General features: G+C 42.1%; 1 protein-coding gene across 3 annotated transcripts in view; it reads right to left on the reverse strand.

The window, feature by feature from the left end:
- Positions 1-23,414, reverse strand: part of MDGA2 (MAM domain containing glycosylphosphatidylinositol anchor 2) — a 1,122,977-nt gene that overhangs the window by 670,717 nt on the left and 428,846 nt on the right. The window contains exon 1 of one of the 3 annotated variants that reach the window (XM_033952216.1): positions 11,555-12,034. The exons of the other annotated variants lie outside the window; for them this stretch is intronic. Coding sequence (XP_033808107.1) covers positions 11,555-11,597 — 43 coding nt within the window. The 5' untranslated portion in view covers positions 11,598-12,034. Of the gene's footprint in view, positions 1-11,554; positions 12,035-23,414 lie in introns of those variants that run through there. 3 annotated transcript variants of the gene reach the window in all.

The following is a 23,414-nucleotide window of genomic DNA, read 5'->3' on the forward strand; positions in this document are numbered from 1 at the left end:
AGCTCCCTTATAGGTCACGGTGAGCCCCCCCAAACCACCTCCAGAATCCCCTAGACCCACTTATCTACCATCCTAATAGCCCTTATGGGCCCAACCCGACCATGTGCCTCAGGCCCTGCCCCCAGGAGGGACCTAAGGCTCCCGGGCCTATTCTGATTGGCCCAGGCGCCTTAGGCCCCACCAGTAGGCGGAGCTTTGGGACGGATGGGCCAATCCGGCCTCATTCCGTCGTTGGCTGCCTGCCGGACAGGCGGGTTTGGCTCCCGTCTGTCCGGCCAACTACAGAAAGGTACGGGGAAGGAGGTTGGGGGTGTCGTGGGGGTCGGCCAGGGGGGTCGCGGGTCGGCTGGGGGGGCGGTCGGAGGTTCTTGGGGGGGGGGGCGGTCGTTGGGGGGGGGGGGGGTTTGCGTCGAGGGCAGGAGGGCCTGGGATCCCTCCTGCCCGTAATGTAGTGCAGGGTGGGGTTAGGGGGTCGCCGTGGCCAGGAGGACTTGGGCTCCCTCCTGGCCCGATATTGTCGGGGAGTTGGGGAATCGGCGGGGCAAGAGGGCTTGGGCTCCCTTTTGCCCCGATCGTGTCGGGGAGTCGGGGGGGCAAGAGGGCTTGAGCTCCCTTTTGCCCCGATCGTGTCGGGGAGTCGGGGGGGCAAGAGGGCTTGAGCTCCCTCTTGCCCCGATCGTGTCGGGGGTGCCAGGGACCACACGGAGTCACCCACCGTACCACCCGATTCGGGTAAGCGCAGGTATCGGTGGGTGGCTTATTTGCGGGGGGGGTGCCTTATTTTACATTTTTTTCTAAAAAGGGGGGGCTGTCTTATTTGATGGCCCTGCCTTATCATCGGGGAAACACGGTAGAAAAAAAAAAAAATGAACAGTTAAGTCCCAGTTTTTGCCGCTGAGACTCTGCCCTCTCACTGTAAAATTAGACTCTACTTAGTCTGTCTTTAAATTTAAAAAATGTGTGTTGTTTTAAAAAACAATTATGTTTTTAGATGTATCTAAATAAAAATAATAACCAAAAATTTATCTTTTTTTATGTCATCTTAGCATATTTTATGCTACAGAACGAATTATTTTTTTTAACATGTATTGTTATGGGAAAACGCGTTTCACATAACGAACTTTTCGCATAACAAACTTGCTCCTGGAACGAATTAAGTTCGTTGTGTGAGGCACCACTGTATTTGATATTAAACTAAAAAGCATGCTGAGTTGGAGGAACTGTGAATATCGGACTTACAGAATTCAAGCTGTTGCTTATGCTGTTTGAACATCTGCATGCAATTTGCTTAATGCCTCATGTAATGTAATAGGACACTCACCCTTGTTTTAAATCTAACTGCAAGGTGCAATACAAGCCCATTCCCCACTATGAATATAACCTGGGAATTAGGGCACATTTACGTGTGCTAGACACAGCGAAAAATGGCGTACTGCAGGGTGTGCTGAGATATCCTGTGCACATGCTAACTACATGCTAAAAAATAAAAAAAGAAAAATTGGCACAGGGGATATGACATTGGAGGGCAGAGGTGTAGGGTTAAGGATTGAAAGCTATATCAAAAAGGTGGGTTTTCAGTCTGCTTTTAAACAAGGACAGGGAAGGGGCTTGACAGGCAAACTCGGGTAATTTATTCCAGGCTTAGGGGGCAGCTAGATAAAAGGAAATAAGTCTGGAATTGGCAGTGGAGGAGAAGGGTAAAGTTAAGAACAGCTTATCTGAGGAACGGAGTTCTCTGGGAAGTATATAAGGAGAGAGAAGCGAGGAGAGATTTTGAGGGGCAGCAGAATGAACACACTTGTAGGTCAACAATAAGATCTTGAACTGTATGCAATGGCATATAGGAAGTCAGTGAAGTGACTTAAGGAGAGGGGTGACATGAGCGTAGCGAGGTTGGTAGAATCTATGCAGCAAAACAACTATCAACCAAGAATCAACCTCAACATAAGAGAATTTACAATAACAACTCATTTGGCACTAAGGATCTCTCCTTGGGTCTTTCTAACCTAGCAAGAACACTGAATCCTAATCCCAAACACATTGACAAAGATGCTACAATCTGGCACACCAAAGTAAAACACCTCTACGAGAGCTTAGCCCTCAGTCAAAGAAATTAAATGCTACCCCCACAACCTCTCCTCCCCCTGGTTCAGTGACAAGAAAAGAGAACTATGAAAAGCAGAAAGGGAATTGTATAAATCAAGACTAAATGGTGGCAAATCCAATTGGAATAAATTACATAAAAAATACAAACAAACTATTCTCGACACCAAAGAGACCTACTGCTCCCAACAACTACTAAAAACCCTCAACAGATCAAAGAGACAACCAAAGCTCAGATCTCAAGGAGACAACCAAAACCTCGACAGTGAATCACTCTCTACTTCACTGACAAAGTTGATAGAACACATTCTCATCTTGATACTGTTGCACAACTGACACATATCCCCTACCCAAACAGAACTCTCAAATCCACAATGGAAAAATTAACCCACTTCAATAATATCTCATTCGATGACCGCACCAATATTGTAGACTCCCTCCACCCATCCAGCTCCATCCTAGGTCCCTGCCCATCACACCTCTTTGCCTCTCAACAAACTGGCTCAGTATCTACAACCTGGAAATCTGCTATCATCTGACCACTTTTAAAGAAACCCACACTCAATCCAGACACTCCCAGAAACTATAGGCCCGTCTTCAACCTACCATTCATTCCAAAGATCCTAGAAAAAGCAGTACTCAACAGTACTCAATCAACTACACTCCTTCATCAACAATCAAAAAGCCTTATCCACCTTCCAGTCAGGATTCCAAAACTTCCACAGTACTGAAACTGTTCTCCTTGATATCATCGACGACTGTTAGAAACTCATAGGTAAGAGAAACAATGTTCTATTGGTGCTTCTAGATCTCAGCGCTGCTTTCAACACCATCGATCATTCCCTCCACTTCACTTGACTCATAGAGCTTGGCCTCTGAGATACAGCACTTCTTTGGTTCATATCTTTCATAAGCAACAGATCCCAATGCATGCTACTAGACACTACCCTATCAAAGCCAAAGCCAATCAAGTATGGCGTACCACAAGGAGCACTGCTATCCCATCTTTTGTTTAATCTCTACATTACACCCATTACATTACTACATTACATCTTGGATATAGTCAACAAACACCAAATCCAAATTCACTCCTTTGCTGATGACATCTAACTATACCTTCCACTTGGAGAGAACCGTGACTCCCAGATTACAAAACTTCATAACCATCTCTCTGAAATTAAAAAAAAAACTGGATGTCTACAAACAATCTTCAACTGAACACCACAAAAACTGAACTCCTTTGGATCCACAAAGAATACTGCACCTACAACCGACCCTCTCTTCTCTGAAAATCATCTACTATAATCGCCAAAGGCCAAGTACGCAGCCTAGGAATACTTCTCGACTCTAACTTATCACTTACCAAACATATATCTCAAGTGTTCTCTTCTTCCTTCTACTACCTTTGATAACTCTGTAAAATAAGGCGCTACTTCTCCAAATCTGACTTTGCCCAACTTCTTTATGCCTTTGTTCTCTCCTGCATGGATTACTGCAACACATTATTCAATGGTCTAACAGCAAAAAATCTTTGTCTCCAACTTGCTCAAAATGCAGCAATTAGACTTTTTCAGAACCTTCATGCCAACGATCTAGTATCACATGTACTAGCGTCAGCCCATTGCCAAATACTGCATTTTCAAAGGCTTAGTACTCAAATTCAAGTCCATACACAACATGGCTCCCTGCTACATATCATCCAAACTACCACCCTACATCCCAAACTGACCCCTCTGCTCCCAGGAGGAAACACGGCTACAATAACCCCCTGGCAGGAGCCTGTGACTAGAAACTGCCAGACACAGATCCTACTCCCAATTCTTACCAAGATACTGGAGTCAACTACCACCATACATCAGATCCCTCGAAGGACTTTTGAACTCTAGGAAGGCATTAAAAACCTACCTATTCACCTAATATTTATTCTGGATCACCAACTCAGTATGAATCTTTATTAGATGGCTTCCACTATAGCCATACTGCCTAATTATCTCTATCTCAATTGTTTTAATTACTATGTAGGTTACCTTGTAACCCATTCTGAGCTCTTTGAGGAGAATGGGAAAAAAAATCAAATTAAATAAATAAATAAAATAATCAGTTAGAATAGCTATAATACTGTGTGCCAACTGGTTAGCACAAGATTACTGCATTAGCCCTTAGCATCTATAAAATGAATGGTATTAAGGGCCTGATTCTAGGTATTTGTCAATCAACCAGTAGGTGTCATTTATAGAATTGACTCACTACTCAGATGACAATGGTATCAAGTCCCAACAATATCAAATAAACCAAACAACGGACTTGTTATATTTGATACAATTGATCAGTGTCAAGTATGTTTTCGCTAATGAAACCCTCAGATCCTGCGCTGGACAATGATCACATTGAAACAGCAAAAAGCAGGTTCACAGATTATCTTTCATTGGGCTTTCATATGTTTTTATACTTTAATTTTTTTTTTTTGAATTTTTAAGACACTCATCAAACATTAATGCTTAAGCTTGTGCAAAAATTATATGTAAAACGGCGACACTTATCTTTTGGTTTGTCGCTTGTTGTTGAGCACGAACAAGTGGCCCTTAGGGGTCTGTAAGTTTAGGTGCGAACAGCTCGACCTGCCTTAAGCGGATCAAAAATTGGCGAAAACATACTTGACACTGATCGATTGTATCAAATATAACAAGTCTGTTGTTTGGTTTATTTATAGAATTGAGCCAAGCAGTGCCTAAGCGTTCTTAGGTCCCAGTAGATGCTGAAGCCTTAGGCACACTGCCATTTAGGCCAGGGTTTTCTTGGCCTACATAAGTGCGTCTAAGGTAAGCGCCTAGCGGTGCTTAAGTCATTCCACTCACAAACTCCACCCTGTATCTGCCCCTAACCATGTCCACTTTCCGTGTAGATGCCTACTGTCAAAGTTTTAAAAAATAATTTTTTATTGTTTTTAATAGCTTTCAATTAACAGCACCAAATAATCCAATTACGAAAATTAAGCTAGGCAACTAGATCAGTAAGATGAACCAATTTTATCCCCCCTTTCACAAAGCCATGTTAAGCTTTTTTATCACCAGCCATGGTGATATTATCTCCAACACTCAAAGGAATTCTATGAATGTCGGAGTTAATATCACTGCAGCAGGCGATAAAAAAGACAAACGTGGCTTTGTAAAAGGAGCCCTAAGCACTTAACTTCAGGTGATGTTTATAGAATCAGAGCCTAAATACTCTTGTGGTGAAATATTTTAATGGCCGTGTGTTAATGACAACATAGTCATTAATACTAAGGGGTCCTTTTATCAAGCTGCAGTAGGGGTTTAACGCACATAATACTGCGCATTAAACCACCTGCCACACTAGCCATTAACGCCTGCATTGAGCAGGTGTTAGTTTTTTAGCCGGCCATGGGTCTTAACGCTTGATGAAATGTCTGACACGTTAACCCCGCTAGTGTGGCTTGATAAAAGGACCCTTAAATATACCCCTGTGGTACAAAGGGCTTTATCATGTGAGAAAACCACGCATATGAACCCGCTAAGGCCACTTTTTGTCTCAGCTTAGTAAAAGGACCTCTTTTTTTGTTTTTTTATTTGTCTTTATTTAATTTAAATTGTTATGATAACAACATCACAATGAAATAAAACAAGTGTTTTTTGGTTTGTTTGTTTTTTTTACTTTATTTTTATTTTTTTTTACTTTATCTTTATAGGACACCTAAGTCAGCATAGACATATCCATTCCTGCATATATTTTACAAAAGGATCTATACTAGCTGACCTGTTCTAAAATACTACCAGAATTTGACACATACAAACCTGGATGTCTAAATTCCAATTTGTATGTTCTATTTAAATTCTGTCATCGCATTTCACTTAAAAAAAAAAAGCTGATAGCGCCTAATAATGTGACAATGCACATTACAGTCTTAATGCATAGAATCATGTTTAAAAATCTGGATGACTTCACTTGCTAGAAGATTGGGAGATTTTTAAGGATGGGAGTACGGCCAGACGTTCTTTCAATTACAATATTATTATTAAAGTGAGGATATTTTAGTTAAGAAATCTGGTGGGCAGTGGGTGACTCTGATCATGCAGTACAGTTGCAGTTTGCAGTACAGTTTAAGACACAGGATGGGGAAGAAGAAGAGGCAGAGCCATGAAGAACAATTAAAATAAAATATCAGACAGAAAGGAAGGGAATAAAATTGTACTTAGCTGCTAAGTGAAGTTAGTGCTAAATTCCTAAATTTTAGTGGCGAACGCCAGCAAAATTTAGATGGTCAAAATGTAATTGGCTTTATTTAGACCAGTGGTCTCAAACTCAAACCCTTTGCAGGGCCACATTTTGGATTTGGCAGTACTTGGAGGGCCGCAGAAAAAAATAGTTAATGTCTTATTAAAGAAATGACAATTTTGCATGAGGTAAAACTCTTTATAGTTTATAAATCTTTCCTTTTGGCCAAGTCTTAATAATAATATTGTAATTTATAGCTAAAGAGATATGATCAAGAAACTGTTTTATTTTACTTTTGTGATTATGATAAACATACCGAGGGCCTCAAAATAGTACCTGGCGGGCCGCATGTGGCCCCCGGGCCGCGAGTTTGAGACCACTGATTTAGATTAATTTTCTACTGAATACCCAACCACTTAAGTTCAGCTGAAAATTTGCCCAAAGATAGCTAGTTAAGGGAGTCTTTTACTAAGGCGTGCTAGCTGATTTAGGGCATGCTAAATGCTAACATGCCCATTATATTCTACGGACACATTAGCATTTAGCACGCATCAAATTGGCTAGCACACCTTAGTAAAAGACCCCCCCTAAATTAAAAGGATGTCTTTGGCACATGGATGCTTTTTGAAAATTAACTAATATTCCCCAGATTCTATATATGCCACCCAGATTTGTACAAGGGTCCAAAATATGTTTGCAAATTAACCCCCCCTCTTTTATGAAACCATGTTAGGCTTTTTTATTGCCGGCCATGGCGGTATTAGCTCTCACACTCATAGAATTCCTAGGAGCACTGGAGCTAATACCGCCGCGGCTGGCGATAAAAAAGCCTAATGCAGCTTCATAAAAGGGAGGTAATTGGATAACAAGCTCTGAACCATCAATAACAGGATACTATGAACCAGCTCTTGAGGTTAATCATGAGGGGCATAGAGAGGGTGGATAGGGACAGATTCTTCAGACTGAAGGGGACAGCTAATATGAGAGGGCATTCTGAGAAACTGAAGGGAGATAGGTTCAAAACAAACGCAAGGAAGTTTTTTTTCACCCAGAGGGTCGTGGACACTTGGAATGCATTACCGGAGGAAGTGATCAGGCAGAGTACGGTCCAGGGATTCAAACAGGGATTGGACGGATTCCTGAGGGATAAAGGGATCATGGGATACTGAAGGAGGAGCTGGGATGTAACACAAGTATAGAAAGTTAACCAGGTAATGAGTAAAAACCAACCAGGTCGTGCATGTGAAAGACCGGAGGGCTAGGGCTTCGATAGGAAGGCAGGACTTAAATGGGAAGCCAAGGTGGCAAGGGAGCCCCTTCTGATGATTCTGACAGGTCGTGACCTGTTTGGGCCGCCGCGGGAGCGGACTGCTGGGCAGGATGGACCTGTGGTCTGACCCGGCGGAGGCACTGCTTATGTTCTTATGTTCTTAACCCATTAAATATGTTTTCAATGATGGCTGCGTGCTATTCTGTAAAACAGGGTGCCCAACTCCTAGAGTGTGCACCTCAAAAGGGGGTGTGGCCATGGGTGTGTCAGGGGTGTTCCAAAAAGTTACACATAGTCAGCACGCATAACTTGGATGCCAGCAATTATACAGGTTTTTCATCAGGTGTAACTCTGGCACTTAAAGTTTGGGCACAGGAATTGGTGCATGCCCTTTATAGAATACCGCTAGGAACCTTTTTTTTTCTGTGCTCATATTTGATTACCATTTATTGAATCTGGTCCATTATGCCTCAATCAAAATGTAAGCACTGAATAGGAAGTGGGAGCAGCTGTTTAAATAGACTGTGCTATTCAGCATTGCTCCACTGAGAACAGTTTTAGATATAAAAAAAAAAAAATGATTATTTTTACATTGAAGCATTATAAACATATTTTGGTATACAAAATGCAAGACTCCCGCCATCTTGATAATGAACATCTCATTTATAAAGCATATGTTCAGATCTTTTCCCGTGGGTAATAGAGCAAAATAAACAGAGAGTACTTGCTTTATAAGAGATGAACGAACCAGAGCAAACAAAGGGCAAGAAAGATGTCCTAGTCAACCAATATGCAAACTTTATTATGAAAAAAGTTGAACAAGGATCCAAGTATCGGCATCAACAATGCCTTCATTAGGGGACATGTGATGAGAGTCAGCATGGCTTATAGCTCGGCAAACTTTCACTTTCAGTTTGCCAAGCAATCTGCTGACATTCCTAGCCACAAGCCCCGCTGACGCTCATCACATGTCCCCTGATGAAGGCACTTTTTTTCATAATAAAGGCTACAGTGAAAATCCTGTGCTATTTACTATTGGGTCCTTTCCAAACCAGAAGTGTACATGCTAGAATCATGTGATACATCATATTGCTTGTTCTATTAAAATATTTTTCTCTTTTTGTTGGTTTTATCGACATGAAACTTCATTCCCTCTCCATCACTTTTACTTGTATTTGGTGCTCACAATACTGAGTAAACCTATTTCAGTGCAGATTTGCAAGCAATTAAAACATAGGCACCATTAAAAAGCACATGCATATCATGCAACATTTTTACATCAGCTCTGCCAAAAACTTATAAATGAATGTAGGGATAAAATGCAGAGTGCACTATGGGATAAGATTTTTCTCACGGACCTGTAGTGTGGGCTAATTACTGTAAATATATCTTTAGAATATGTATAAGAATCATTAAGTGTCTCCTGTTTAAATGTACTGTTTTCCTTTAATTACATTCTGATTAACTCTGCAATACCTAGAAACCATGAATATTTTATCTTCGGAAAAAAATAACCTTGCTTAGAAAAGCATAACTAATCCCCTTCTGGGTTCCCTGAATTCTACTGCTCTGTTAATTCTAATCTATAAATATTGGATTGTTGTGTTCCTCTAGAAAGTAATATCTGTTTCTAAAATACAGTAATGCAATGTCACGCAATCACATTTCCACACCGAATCATTGCACTTAGAATCAGCAGGTGTAAAAGAAATGGAAACCCAATGACAGTGCAGAGTGTAGAGATAGAAATTCATATTAAAAATTCTCATGCTTCTTTAAAGATTTCAAAGCAATAGGATAATAAGCAGGAGTTAACAATCCCACACTCTCCTTACACAGATATGTGGGACTCTTTTAACCAGATAACAGAGGAGGGCCTTGACAAAATCCCGAGTCGCCTTGGACCAACAGCATTAAAAAGACCAATGCTGCACCCTCTAATAAAGAAGAGAAACATTGTCCAGGACAAGTATGAAAATTGCCAGCCAGTTTCTAACATCCCATATCTAATAAAAAAATAAATAATGATTGGCTAGAAGTGAGAAACTGGCTAGATCCATATCAATCTGCATTCAGACCTGGTTATAGAATGGAGGTGGATGCCTACCAGATGATTTTCACAAATACTGCGACAAGGGATTTGCCTCAATGTCAATAGTGCTGGATTTCTCAGCAGTATTTAACTCTATAGACCACTATCCCCTCTTCTACGAAACTGCACGGGCAGTTTCTAGTGCGGGGAGCCGCGCTGAATGGCCCGCGCGGCTCCCTACACTCATAGAGTTCCTATGAGCATCGGGAGCAGCGGTGGTCATTCAGCGCAGCTCCCCACACTTGAAACTCCGAGCGCAGTTGACTGGCAGAAACAGGCATCAATGGTTCAGATCAGGGGTAAGCAATAAATATGCATGAGTTAGATTACATCTCAAGGAGGCAGTGCATGCAAATCCATCTCATACATATGCATTGTGGATATCCTGAAAACCTGACCTGGCTCCGGCTCTCGAGGACAGGAATTGCCTACCCCTGGTTCAGATCCTATTAGATGAACAGTTTATATTGCTCGGCACCACTTTGGGCAACTTGGTGGCGGTCCTCGTGATGTGGGGTACCACAAGGATATGTACTTTTGCCTATTTCTGTTGAATTTCTACCTGAAGCCACTAGCTGAGCTGACTCAATCCATGGACACTCTTTTGGTTTCTTGGGTGGGTCTTTATCATGGCATTCCTTTCTTATTATTGCTTATTTTAATGTTGTAACCCACTGATATTCTCTGTAAACTGTCATAGCAGTATAGTAAGTAAATAAACCTGTAAGCTGATTGACATCTACATAAATGGGACTGTTCTTTTTAACATTTTTATAAATGATATTGCTGCAGGGCTGTCGGGTAAGATTTGCCTCTTTGCGGATGGTACCAAAATCTGCAATAGTGTAGACATGCCGGATGGTGTGAATAACATGAAGAAAGACCTGGCAAAGCTTGAAGAATGGTCTGAAATTTGGTAGCTAAAATTTAATGCTAAGAAATGCAAGGTCATACATTTGGGCTGCAAAAACCAAAGGGAAAGGTACAGTTTAGGAGGTGAATAACTTATCTGCACGATGGAGGAGCGGAACTTGGGTGTGATTGTATGTGATGATCTTAAGGTGGCCAAACAGGTTGAAAACATGACAGCGAAAGCTAGAAGGATGCTAGGTTGCAAAGGGAGAAGTATGGCCAGTAGAAAAAAGGAGGTATTGATGCCTCTGTATAAGACTCTGTTGAGACCTTATTTAGAATATTATGTACAATTCTGGAGGTCACACCTTCAGAGATATAAAAAGGATGGAGTCGGTCCAGAGGAAGGCTACTAAAATGGTGTGTGGTCTTCGTGATAAGGCATATGGGGACAGACTTAAAGATCTCAATCTGTATACTTTGGAGGAAAGGCAGGAGAGGGGAGATATGATAGAGACATTTAAATACCTATGTAATATAAATGTGCATGAGTAGAGTCTCTTTCATTTGAAAGGAAACTCTGCAATGAGAGGGTATAGGCTGAAGTTAAGAGGTGATAGGCTCCAGAGTAATCTGAGGAAATACTTTTTTACGGAATGGGTGGTAGATGCGTAGAACAGTCTCCAGGAAGAGGTGGTAGAAACAGAGACTATGTCTGAATTCAAGTGGGCCTGGGATGGGCACGTGGGATCTCTCAGAGAGAGAAAGAGATAATGGTTACTGCTGATGGGCAGACAAGATGGGCCATTTGGCCTTTATCTGCCATCATGTTTCTATGTTTCTAAATGATGTGCAGCTACTCATATAATTGAACCAGACTTAAATTTAGTCCTGAATAAACTGACTGCCTGTCTTACAGCAATCCAAGAATGTGCTAAAAACAACAAACTTGAACCCAAGTGAAGCAAAACTCATTTGAGTCTCTAAAATATGCAGTCACATACCCAACATCAAAATATCCATTTTGGGAGCCACAGACTCCCCCATAAATCACAGATCAGGAATCCGGATGGTATAGCGTGACTCACCACTTTAGCTGATCCCCTAAATTCAAGCAAAATATGATTGTATTGATAACATACCATGATAAGATGGTTCACAAATATTATTACATAAAGAACAGTACTTTATATATTAATAGCACATTGGTTTGAATAGGTAAGTCAAGTGGACTTCAGTATGATTTGCCAATAACGTGAGGTTTCTTACCAATCAGCATGTTTTAGATGCGTTCAAGGTTTATAATTGTGATAGCGTTTTGAGTCAGTTAAAGATGACAACATACCCGAGGCTGATATCTTGTTGGTATGCTGCCAACTACAATTATCACTATTATTCAGTTGTTTAATTATTTTCCAATATATTTTCAACATTTCATATTTGCATTATGCTAAAAACATTGAAGTGCTTTGCTTATAAAAAGGGCACACCTCATTTACCCCTTCCTTTACAAAGCCGCACTGGCGTTTTTAGCGCCGGCCGCCATGGTAACAGCTCCGATGCTCATAGAATTCTTATGAGCATTTGAGCTCTTACTGTTGCGGCTGGCACTCAAAACGCTAGCGCGGCTTTGTAAAGGATGGGGGGAGGGGGTTACAGAGTTTGATCCCCTCTTGAATAAGTGATTGGGAAACGCGAACTGGCATTGAATGGGAACAGAATTAGGATTTTGAAAGATTTTTTTTTTTTTCACTAGGGTGCATAGATTGAACCTACAGAGGATTGTGGTTTATGGGACTATGTTTGAACAAGTAGATACGTGCCTAGAATAGTGTTTGAACTGTTCTTGTAATAGTCCATAAGTGAAGAGCAGCACAAGATAAAAACCATGCCAATATAACATTATATTTGATTTGGAATATTAAAAATAAGAATTGAAGTGAGAATATTTATACTCAGGTTGTGCCATGGTATGGCAAGTTCATTCATTACTGGGTGAGGATATAACACTGAGCATGACCATAAATTCATATGTGTATATATATATATATATATTATACAATAGTAGATATTTTGAGAAAGGTGGCTTTTATATTAGTGAAGTAAAATTATTTCTATCCTTTAAATCAGGGGTGTCAAACTCAATCACATTAGGGGCCGAAATCTAAAACACAGGCTAAGTCACGGGCCAAATTTTAAAATAAAAATTACTTAGTATTAATAAAAGATACTTAGGGCGCCTTTTACTAAGGTGCGCTAGCTGTTTTAGCGCGCGCTACAATGCCGCTTGCGCTAAATGCTAACGCCTCCATAGAGCTGGCATTAGTATTTTTTGTTTAGCGCGTGGTTAGTGCGCGCTAATCTTTAACGCGCACTAAAAATGCTAGCGCAAATTAGTAAAAGGAGCCCTTAGTATTAGTAGAAGTCTAGATCCTTCCTCGCCCTCAGACAGTTCACAGTCATAAGCGCGCCGGACAAACAGGCGCCGAAAATTGGAGCGGACAATTGTGCGCAAGACATCAGCGCGCCGCACAAAACCTTATTTTAAAGGGCTCCAATGGGGGTGTGTGTGTGGGAACCCTCCACTTTACTAAATACTGTTTGTGCTGCCGTTGGGGGGTGGTTTTGGGGGTTTGTAACCCTCCCTCCCCATTATAGAGGAAACTTAACTTTTTCCCTATTTTTTAGGGGAAAAGTTAAGTTTTCTGTATAATGTGGGTGGTTATATCCCCCCACACCCCCCAACATGGCAGCGTGAACAGTATTCAGTAAAGTGGGGGGGTTCCCCCACCCCCCACACCCCCATCGGAGCCCTTTAAAATAAGATTTTTGTGCGGCGCTGATGTCTTGCGCTCAATTGTCCGCTCCAATTTGTCGGCGCCTGTTTGTCTGGCGCGCTTATGACCCGTCACCCCCTCAGACACCTGTGGCGTGGTCAAGCACTTGTGTGGTAGAGCCCCGCTCCAACCTAGCTGTTACACTGGGACTGGGGGCCTGCAAATGGGGACTGAGGCGGCATAGTGAGGAGCTTGGAGCACTTCTGGGACTGGGGATGCACAGTCAGGCGCTTAGATGCGGCACAGTCACCGCAGGCCACATAAAATGGCCAGGCAGGCCGGATTCGACCCCCAGGCCTTGTGTTTGACATGTGTGCTTTAAAACTGAAAGAATGCTTCTTTAAAGCAATAACAATACTGTCATTTACCCAGTGGCGTACCTAGGGTATGTGGCACCCGGGGCCCATCATTTTTTGACACCCCCCCTCCCCCCATGTAAATTTTTTTTTTTTTTTTTTTTTTGCAATAACCATGAAATGGAATAAATGGTCAGAATAGAAACAGGCAGTGAAAATTTTCTTTTATTGAACCTCATATATGTAACCATTATTCCAAACATAACATAACATAAATTATGTCTAAATTGTCATGACATTAGAAGTACATATGGAGTAGTTGCAGGTGATGCTTGGGACAGTTCTGATTGTGTTAGTTCGGTTTTATGTGTTTTTTGAATAGAAGGGTTTTTATTTCTTTTTGAAGGTTTTGCAGTCTGTGGTTGATGTCAATTGGTTGTAGAGTTGGGGGTCGAGTGTTGCAGCTCGAATGGCTAGGAGGTTGTCGAACAGTTTTTTTCTTTTGACGTTTTTGGTTGGAGGGTGTGTGAATGGTGCACAAGTTCTCCTATGTCTGTTTGAAGTGGATTGAATTATTTAGCTGAAGAAATTAGTTACCCCCCCATTCCACACACATTAATTCTCTTCCATTTTTGTTCCCATTATAAAAAACACTGATAAGTTCCCAGAAAAAAAATACATTAAAATAAGAAGTGAAAACAAAGGCCCCTACAGATGAGAACATAACATAAGAATAGCCTAACTGGGTCAGACCAATGGTCCATCATGCCCAGTAGCCCATTCTCATGGTAGCCAATCCAGGACACTAATACCTGGTCAAAACCCAAAGAGTAGCAACATTCCATGCTACCGATCCAGGGCAAGCAGACACTTCCCCCATGTCTTAATAACAGATTATGGACTTTTCCTCCAGGAATTTGTCCAAATCTTTCTTAAAACCAGCTACACTATCTGCTTTTACCATAACTTCTGGCCACTTCATTTTTAAGTTTAGATCTTTCCTTTCAAACAGAGACCTTGCTAGATGTCAAATACAGCACAAGGTAACTTCACATGGACTTAGCTGTGCAGGAAATGTGAATCTCCTCATACACCCACCATATAGTGCAAAAATGTGCAAAGGTCTGTTTTTTTCTTTCGATCACTACATAGCCTAATGCCACACAAGCAGCGCTGTTACAAACATATTCTGTAGGTCAATGCTAAGGATAACAAAGTTTCCTTCCTTGGACCAGAAGGAGATAAACCACTGGAAGAGATCCCAAAACAACACCCAAAGACCCACTCAGTGTGTGAATCAGTTGAGTGGAGTGGACTAACTGGGGGGTGGAAATGGGCCCGGAGTTTGCTCAGCAGAATTTCCCAGACCACCTCTTCCTCTCAACACATTGACACGCTGCCACCATCACCACTAGGAACACCTCACTGGGTAGGCCAGCTATGCTATAAACTTTATAAAACACATTATTATATTTTCTTATAAAGCACATATTTTAACTGACCTCTCTGACATCCTCAGCCTTTCCATTCACAAAAATAGAAGGAAGAAAAGTTCCCATTTCCTGCTGTCTCATGTCCCCGGCCTATACAATATTTTTTTTCTGCAGACCCTTCAAAAGTCTGACCAAATCCTCGTTTCACTTGCATTATAAAGTACTGAGGATGCCATCTCTCCCCAATCCCAGGTCCTAAAGTCTAAGACAGTAGCGCAAACTAATGCTGCCAGATACAGGAAAAAAAAATTTTGATTCGATTCAGCCCTATTGAATTGGTTTTTCAATTCGATTTTCCTGCCCAGTTGGGTGATTTTTTTCAAAACTCCTGGTGGGTTTTATAGCTTTTTCACCCCCTTTGGCTTCTCCTAACCACACTGGCGCTGTGGTGTAAATAAAATAAAGACAAAAAAAAGGACTTTTCCTCTTTCTGTTAAATCCTAGCTCACGTTTGCAGTCCAACACCAGCTCTGGCAGGATACACATTTCAAATCTGACATGTTATAATCACAAAACAGAAAATAAAATTAATTTTTCTACCTTTTGTTGTCTGGTTATATTTCAAATCTTGTTGGTCCAAGGCTCTGGTTTTCTTCTGATAACTTGCTTGCCAGGGTCTCCTTCTTTCTGCATGCTAACCATCCATCTGCCAACTCTGTCCTCCCTTTCCATTTCCCTTCCCTTCCCAGGAAGTCTGGTATCTTTCCTTTTTTTCATCTCCCTCCACAGATCCACCTTTTCTTAAATACCCTTTCATCCGGCATCTCTCCCTCCTTCCCCACCATCCCAGAGTCCACCATCTCTCCCTTTCTTTTCCTAATTACCCTCCTATCCAGTATCTCTATCCCTCCTCCACACCATCCCTTGTGTCCAATTTCTCTCCCTTTCTGTTCCTTCCCTCCCTAAATCCCATGGTCCATCATCTCTCTCCCTCTCCTCTATTTTCAGACCCATTATTTCTTCCCCCCCCCCAAAGTTTGGCATATGCATGTCTCTTTGAACACCCCCTTCCCTCCGTGTACTTCTAAATCATGGTCCCCCCCCAAAGGCCTGTCCCCCCTTAAAGGTCTGCCTGTCCCACCTTGAAGGCCTGCACCCCCCTTGAAGGCCTGTCCCTTCCCCTTGTAGGCCTGTCCCCCCCTTGAAGGCCTGCCTGCCTGCCTGTCACCCCCTCCCCCTTGAAAGCCTGCTTGCCTGCCCGCCCGCCCCACCCTGAAGGCCTGATGCCCCGACCCACCCCGAAGGACCGCTCGCCCCCCTGGCCTCCCCGCACCACCTATGAACAGCCGCAGCAGGATCGCGAAGTCAGCGTCAGCGATCCCTGCGCTGCTTCCTGCGCCACGGTCCCGCCCCTCCTCTGACGTCAGAGGAGGGGCGGGATCGCGGCGCAGGAAGCAGCGCAGGGATGCTGACGCTGACTTTGCGATCCTGCTGCGGGCTGCTTCACAGGTGGTGCAGGAAGGTCAGTGGGGCGAGCGGTCCTTCGGGGGTGGCGGGGGACTGAACGGCAAGGCCGGGAACACCCCCTTAGGGCTGGTACCCGGGGCGGCCCGCCCCCCCCTAGGTACGCCACTGCATTTACCATACCTTGTGAAGGCAAGTGTTTGTCAGAGTGGTTCACACTATGATTGTTTGTTTGTTTATCCCCCGCCCTTATCCAGGGCGAGCTACATCTTAACATACAAAATAAAACATACCATTTATCGTACAAATCACATCAAAAACACACTATAAAACAATTTACACACTTACATATAAAAATCAAATTGCATATGACATACACGTCGCATCATTGACGAACATCATTGCCAAACCCTAAAATACATCAAAATATAAAATTGCATGTAGCATACAGGACACCTCATCGTTATGCCAAATAGAAAAGACCGGACCATCGAAAACTTCCGTGACCAGCACTCAAGTCACCACTCCTTCTCCCTCAGCCAAACTCAGACCCTATATTTCATCTTCCAGAACAGGTGTCTTTTCAGCATTTACCTAAAGTTCTGTAAGTTTTGCTGTTAGCAAATATATTCTGGAAGGTTGTTCCACTCCATGGGGCTGATACAGTGAAAGACACTGTTCCTGGAAGAGGAAAGCCTTAAGCCTTAAGTCAAGACTGGATTACTATGATGCACTCAATCTACACTGGTCTGACTACAAAGGGTTTGCACCGGCTCCAACTGATTCAGAATACTACATCATGACTGATAGAACTCTGTAAGTGACATGATCATATCACCCCTAGGGTTACCAGCCGTCCGGATTTACCCGGATATGTCCTCTTTTTAGAGGACATATCCAGACGCCCGGACAGCTTTACAAAACCCGTCATTTTGTTCAGATTTTGTAAAGCTTCCAGCTTGGGACGGCGTCGGGAGGGCGAGGGTGGGGGCGAGGTTGGGGGCTGAATGGGGAATGGCTTGAGTGGAACAGGGCAGGGTTGTGTGGAACTGGGTGGGCCTGGAGGCGGGACCATAGGTCCAGATTTTACAATAGTAGAATCTGGTAACCTTATTCACACCATGTTTGCTAAATCTGTACTGGATGCCAGTACAATAAAGGACTAAATTAAAAGAAAAAAAAAAGGAAATATACTTGAAGAACAGGATATCCTCTAAATGCCTTCAAGTTTGCTAAGGTCCTCCAAAGGAGTATCCCTAACCCTGCCCTCTCTATATCACACAGAATGAAACCCACCAATGAGCCTTCTTCAGCTGCTTATACATAGGGTTGCCAGATTTCCTCTTTGAAAAAAAGAGGATGTCTGGCCCCGCCCCATTCTGCCCCCAGTCCCACTCCATTCCGCCTCTGGCTCTACCCCATTCCTCCCCCCAAACCTGCCCCATGAAGCTCCCAGAGCTCAAAGGCCATATTTGAAAGCCTTCGTGCATGCACAGATATCGATACAATGATGTCACATGCATGCATGTATATGATATCATCACGGTGATGGCTGTGCAGGTGCAAAGGCTTCCAGATGCGGCCTCCGACCACAGGATTTCCAAAACCCGGACAAACTGCCTAAAAAGAGGACATGTCCAGGTTTTCCCAGATGTATGGTAACCCTACTTATACAAAGAACTGCAGTATCTTTCACCACAAACACTGCAGTATTGGCCCTGATTTGGAATGTTTGCGTGCTCTTACATGCGGGTTTCGCTGCAATGGCCAAATCTGCCCTGCATTATCCGGTCTACGCTAATGCACAGTACTTGTTCCTGCACAAGGATCACCCTTCCCTCCAATCACAAAGGCATTAGCCAATCTCAGGCTATCTCTTGAAGAGGCTGTGCTTCTTTAGCTTGTTTTTTCTCTCTTCAGTGACAGCTGCAGCTCGGGGAGTGGAGGGGGGGTGATATGGGGAGGGAAAAGGCTTATATATAATAATGATCAAGTACACCCAAGATAGGGGATGAACTCTGAAATGAACACCCTTTACTGGAACTGCTAAAGTTCCACAGAGATCTTAGGTCAGGGACAGTGGCCTCCACAGATTCACAGGTTAGTAGATAGGCTGTGAATCTCTCCCTGGCACTCAAATAAAGGGACGGCCAATAGGTCAACTCTAGGAACAGGTCAACTGGCCTCTAAACCTAAGGTAATTACCTCAGTCCAGGCCTCAGGGAACATTTGTAATCCTGATGCTACACCAATCCTGATCTACACCATCTGCTCAAGAGGTTACAATACTGCCTCAACTGCTATCTTTCTTCTTCCTCATAAATAAACTACAGGGAAATACTTTTAAAACCAATAGGAGCTTTCAGGGCTGTAATATTCCTTATGTAGTATGTTCTTATGTCCAACGTCTGGTTGGAGAAGGGGAGGGCAATAGTACTGGTCTAGCAGGAGAAAAAGGAAGTATGGATTCTCTGTTAACTTCTAGTATGAATAAGAACATACAAATTGACATACTTGGATAGACTGAAGGTCAATCAAATCCTGTCTCCAACAGTGGCCAGCCCAGGTCCCAAGTAGTGAAACAGATTTTATGCTGCTTATCCTAGGAATAAGCAGTGGATTTCCCCAAGTAGTCTCATTAATGGTCTATGGACTTATCTTTTAGGAAATTATCCAAACCTTTTTTAAACCTGCTAAGCTAGCTGATTTCACCATATTCTCTGGCAACAAATTGCAATGCTTCCCTGTATCAATGGCATGGAATGCTGCTACTATTTGGGTTTTTGCCAGGTACTTGTGACTTGGATTGGCTGCTGTGAAGATGGGATACTGGGCTAGATGGACCATTAAACTGATCCAGTAAGGCTATTCTTATGTTGTGTGAAGAAATATTTTCACTGGTTTATTATAAATCTACTACTTAGTAACTGCATCACATTCCCCCTAGTCCTAGTATTTTTGGAAAGAATAGACAAACGATTCACATTTACCTTTTCCACTCCACTCGGAATTTTATAGAGCTTTATCATATCACACCTGAGCCATCTCTTCTCCAAGTTGAAGAACCCTAATGACTTTAGTCTTTCCTCATAGGGAAGTTATCCTATCCCTTTTATTATTTTTGTCACTTTCCTCTGTACCTTTTCTAATTCCACTATATCTTTTTTGAGATACAGCGATCAGAATTGCACACAGTATTCAAGGTCCTGCCATACTATAGCGTGATACAAGGGCATTATAACATTTTCATCTTTGTTTTCCATTCCTTTCCTGACAATTCCTAATATTCTATTTGCTTTCTTAGCTGCCACTGCATGTTGAGCTGAGGGTTTCAACTTATCCTCAATGATAACACCTAGATCCTTTTCCTGGATAGTGACTCCTAATGTAGAACCCTGCATCTTGTATCTATAGTTCAGGCTCCTCTTTCCCACATGAATCATTTTGTACTTGCTCACATTAAATGCCATCTACGGTTTTGATGCCCAGTCTCCTAGTCTCACAAGGTCCTCTTGCAATTTTTCACAATCCTTTTGCAATTTAACAACTTTGCGCCATCAGCAAATTTAATTATCTCACTAGTTATTCCCATCTCTAGATCATTAATCAATATCTTAAAAAGCAGCGGTCCCAGCACAGACCCCTGGGGAACCCCACCATTTACCCTTCTCCACTGAGAATATTGACCATTTAAACCTACTCTCTGTTTTCTGTCTTTCAACTAGTTCTTAATCCATAATAGGACATTACCACCTATCCCATGACTTTCTAATTTCCTCAGAAGTCTTTCATGATGTACTTTGTCAAACACACAATATCAACTGGCTGACCTTTATCCACATGTTCATTTCACCCCTTCAAAGATATGCAGTAGATTGGTGAGGTAAGATTTCCCTTGACTAAATCCATGTTGGTTTTCTCTCATTAATCCATGCTTATCTATACTGTTCTGCCATTTTGTTCTTTTTAATAGTCTCGACCGTTTTTCCCAGATCACTTCTGGAAACTAAAAGATTTGGCCAAGTTTTTAGAGGACACTTATTGCTCGTAATTGCTGCATCTAATTTCTAGGAGTGAGCAACCCAAAATCGATTTCTTCATTTGAATCTGCTATTTCCAAACAGCCCAGCATGACTATTAAGAAAGGATATAAGGCTAGGTGGACCATTGGTTTGACCCACCACAGTATTTCTTTTGCTAACATAATGGAGGAGTAGCTTAGTTAAGAGAACTGGGCTGATAATTGGTGAAATCCAGTTCTAAGCCCACTGCTGGTTCTTGTGATTTTGGGCAAGTCACTTAATTTTCCATTGCCTTAGGTACAAATTGAGGAGCCCTTTTGCAATGCTGCTTTAAGCAGCTCGTGTGGCATTATGTGCACCAAAATGGTAAGATATCTCTTTCAGAAGACATATGAGAAGAGACTGGAGGGGCAGGAAGAAAGAAGCGACAGAGGGAATATGCTACAGACCTTTAAATGTATTACTAAGCAAGCAAGCCTTTTCCAAAGGAAGGGAAGCTCTAGAAGCTATTAAGAGGGAAGAATTGAAAGCAACTTGAGGAAATATTTTTTTCACAGAAAGGGTATTGGATGACTGTAATGACCTCGTAAAGAACCGGTGGAAGAAAACTGTGTGCTATATCATTCAATGCAAAGTGGGATATACACAGTGGATCTCTAAAAGGCAAGAAGTAAACCAATCACAGGATGCTTCAGCACAAAACAGTGTGAAGTGATTTTTTTTTTTTTTTTTGCATTTCTTTTAAGAAATCATGGGGAAAGCAAACCTAGTCTGTGCAGCAGGTATAACCCCAACAACACAAAAATAGATAATGGAACCCTTACTATGCAGCAGCTGTCATACCAACAACCTTCTTAGGCAGAATGGATGGGCCATTTGGTCTTCCTCTGCTGTCATTTAGTATGTTGTTATGTTAATGTCTCATTCATTCTCAATTTTCATGTGCATGAAGACAAATTTCCATGGATAAAACTGCACTTGATCCATGAATATGTGCTTACATGAGAGTAAGATAGCAGACATAAGAATAGCCTTACTGGGTCAGTAACCCAGTAGCCCGTTCTCATGGTGGCCAATCCAGGTCACTAGTACCTGGCCAAAACCCAAGGAGTAGCAACATTCAATGCTACTGATCCAAGGGCAAGCAGTGGCTTCCTCCATGTCTTTCTCAATAACAGACTATAGACTTTTCCTCCAGGAAATTGTCCAAACCTTTTGTGAAACCAGCTACGCTATCTATCCGCTCTTACCACAACCTCTGGAATTGTGTTCCAGTGCTTAACTATTCTCTGAGTGAAAAAAAATTATTTCCTTGTAACTTATTTTAGAAGAAGAGGAAAGATAGTAGTTGAGGTAGTATTGTAACTCCCTCAGCAATACCTAATTCTGGTCCAATGGATCATTATGTACAGTGCTTAACATCAACTGGGTCACTTGGTATGCTGCTTCTAAGAATGCTGAAGGAGCTAGATGTTATGGTATCTCCCCAGGATTCAGTGACCTTGCTAGGCCCAGCTGTAAAACTGCACCCACAAATTCAGTTGTGGGGAGAGCTCCAGGTACATTTCCAGCTGATGATGGGTTGATTGCTGGTACTGCAAATGTAGCCATACTGGAAGGAGGAAGTGGTTCCCCTCCTGGCAAGTCCATTCAGTAGATTCCTGTGCAAGAGGGCACTGAAGGGAAAATAGAGGACTCTCTCCGGGTGTTTGCATTTGAAGTACAATGTCTTTCGATTCTATGAGTATTTGGTCAGCAATCAGAGGTTTCAAAAAGATGCTATCCCTTCAGTTTACAGAAAATCTCTCGAGGAGAATTAATAAACTCAAACCAAAAATTGTTTCAAAAAATAGATTAGACTAAATCCAATGCATAAATTTATCTGCATTGTTATAACATTAAATAATGAGACAGAGAGACCCTCAATATTGAATGGTATATAGCAGCTCTCCAAAAACACTGCTTATTTCACAGCCACTATGTCTTTACAAATGATGTCTACCGTGGTGTCAACTGTCTGTTACTTTGCCATTGTAGACACTGTCTGTTGCAGTGTTAATATGATTTAAACCATATCATCAGTCTCTCAATCTCTTCTACAAAGCAATAGGTACGAAAAAATTCATAGTCCAACATCAAGTATCCACAAAAGAGTCCAACTCAATCAGTTAATCAAATCAAAATAAATTGCATAAATACTGTTCATTGAAAATGTTTCACTTATCTGTAAACTACAACGTGGTTTGCTCCTGGTACACTCTTTTGGTCGAATGAGGTTCCTCATTTTGATGCCGGCTTCAGGGACCTTAAGACTGCTCTGCCAGGCCACTCAAAGTATAGTCATATGTTCAAAGGACTTTAAAACTGGACCACGGAGATCTCCTTTAAACCATGAGCTACCTGAAAAATACGCAATGTGTAGCGTCAAACACTGGGACGTCAAATGCAATAAACGTTATTAGTAACTTTGAAACAAATAAGAGCAAGGGTACTCAGAAGAGACTATATTTAAAGTATAGTAATCCATTCCACAAATTTATTGAAACCATGTGGTCCTACAAACCCTAATCTAAAATTCCAAAACTGTTCCCTGCACCCTCAGTGCAGAAACCCTCAGTGCAGAAAATGGAACATGGCCTTAAGCAATGCATTTTACTTGGGAAAAGGTATGATGTTTCTAAAAGAAATGTGAAACTAGGGGGGCTTTCAACACCCTCAATTGCAAAAAGCTCTGGCGTTCTACAAGTCAAGTTCAAATCTTTTTGCTTTTGCATCCAATATATAACATGTCACAGGGGCAACATTTTTGCAT

This window comes from Geotrypetes seraphini, chromosome 7, assembly GCF_902459505.1.
Source record: "Geotrypetes seraphini chromosome 7, aGeoSer1.1, whole genome shotgun sequence".
Taxonomy (NCBI): domain Eukaryota; kingdom Metazoa; phylum Chordata; class Amphibia; order Gymnophiona; family Dermophiidae; genus Geotrypetes; species Geotrypetes seraphini.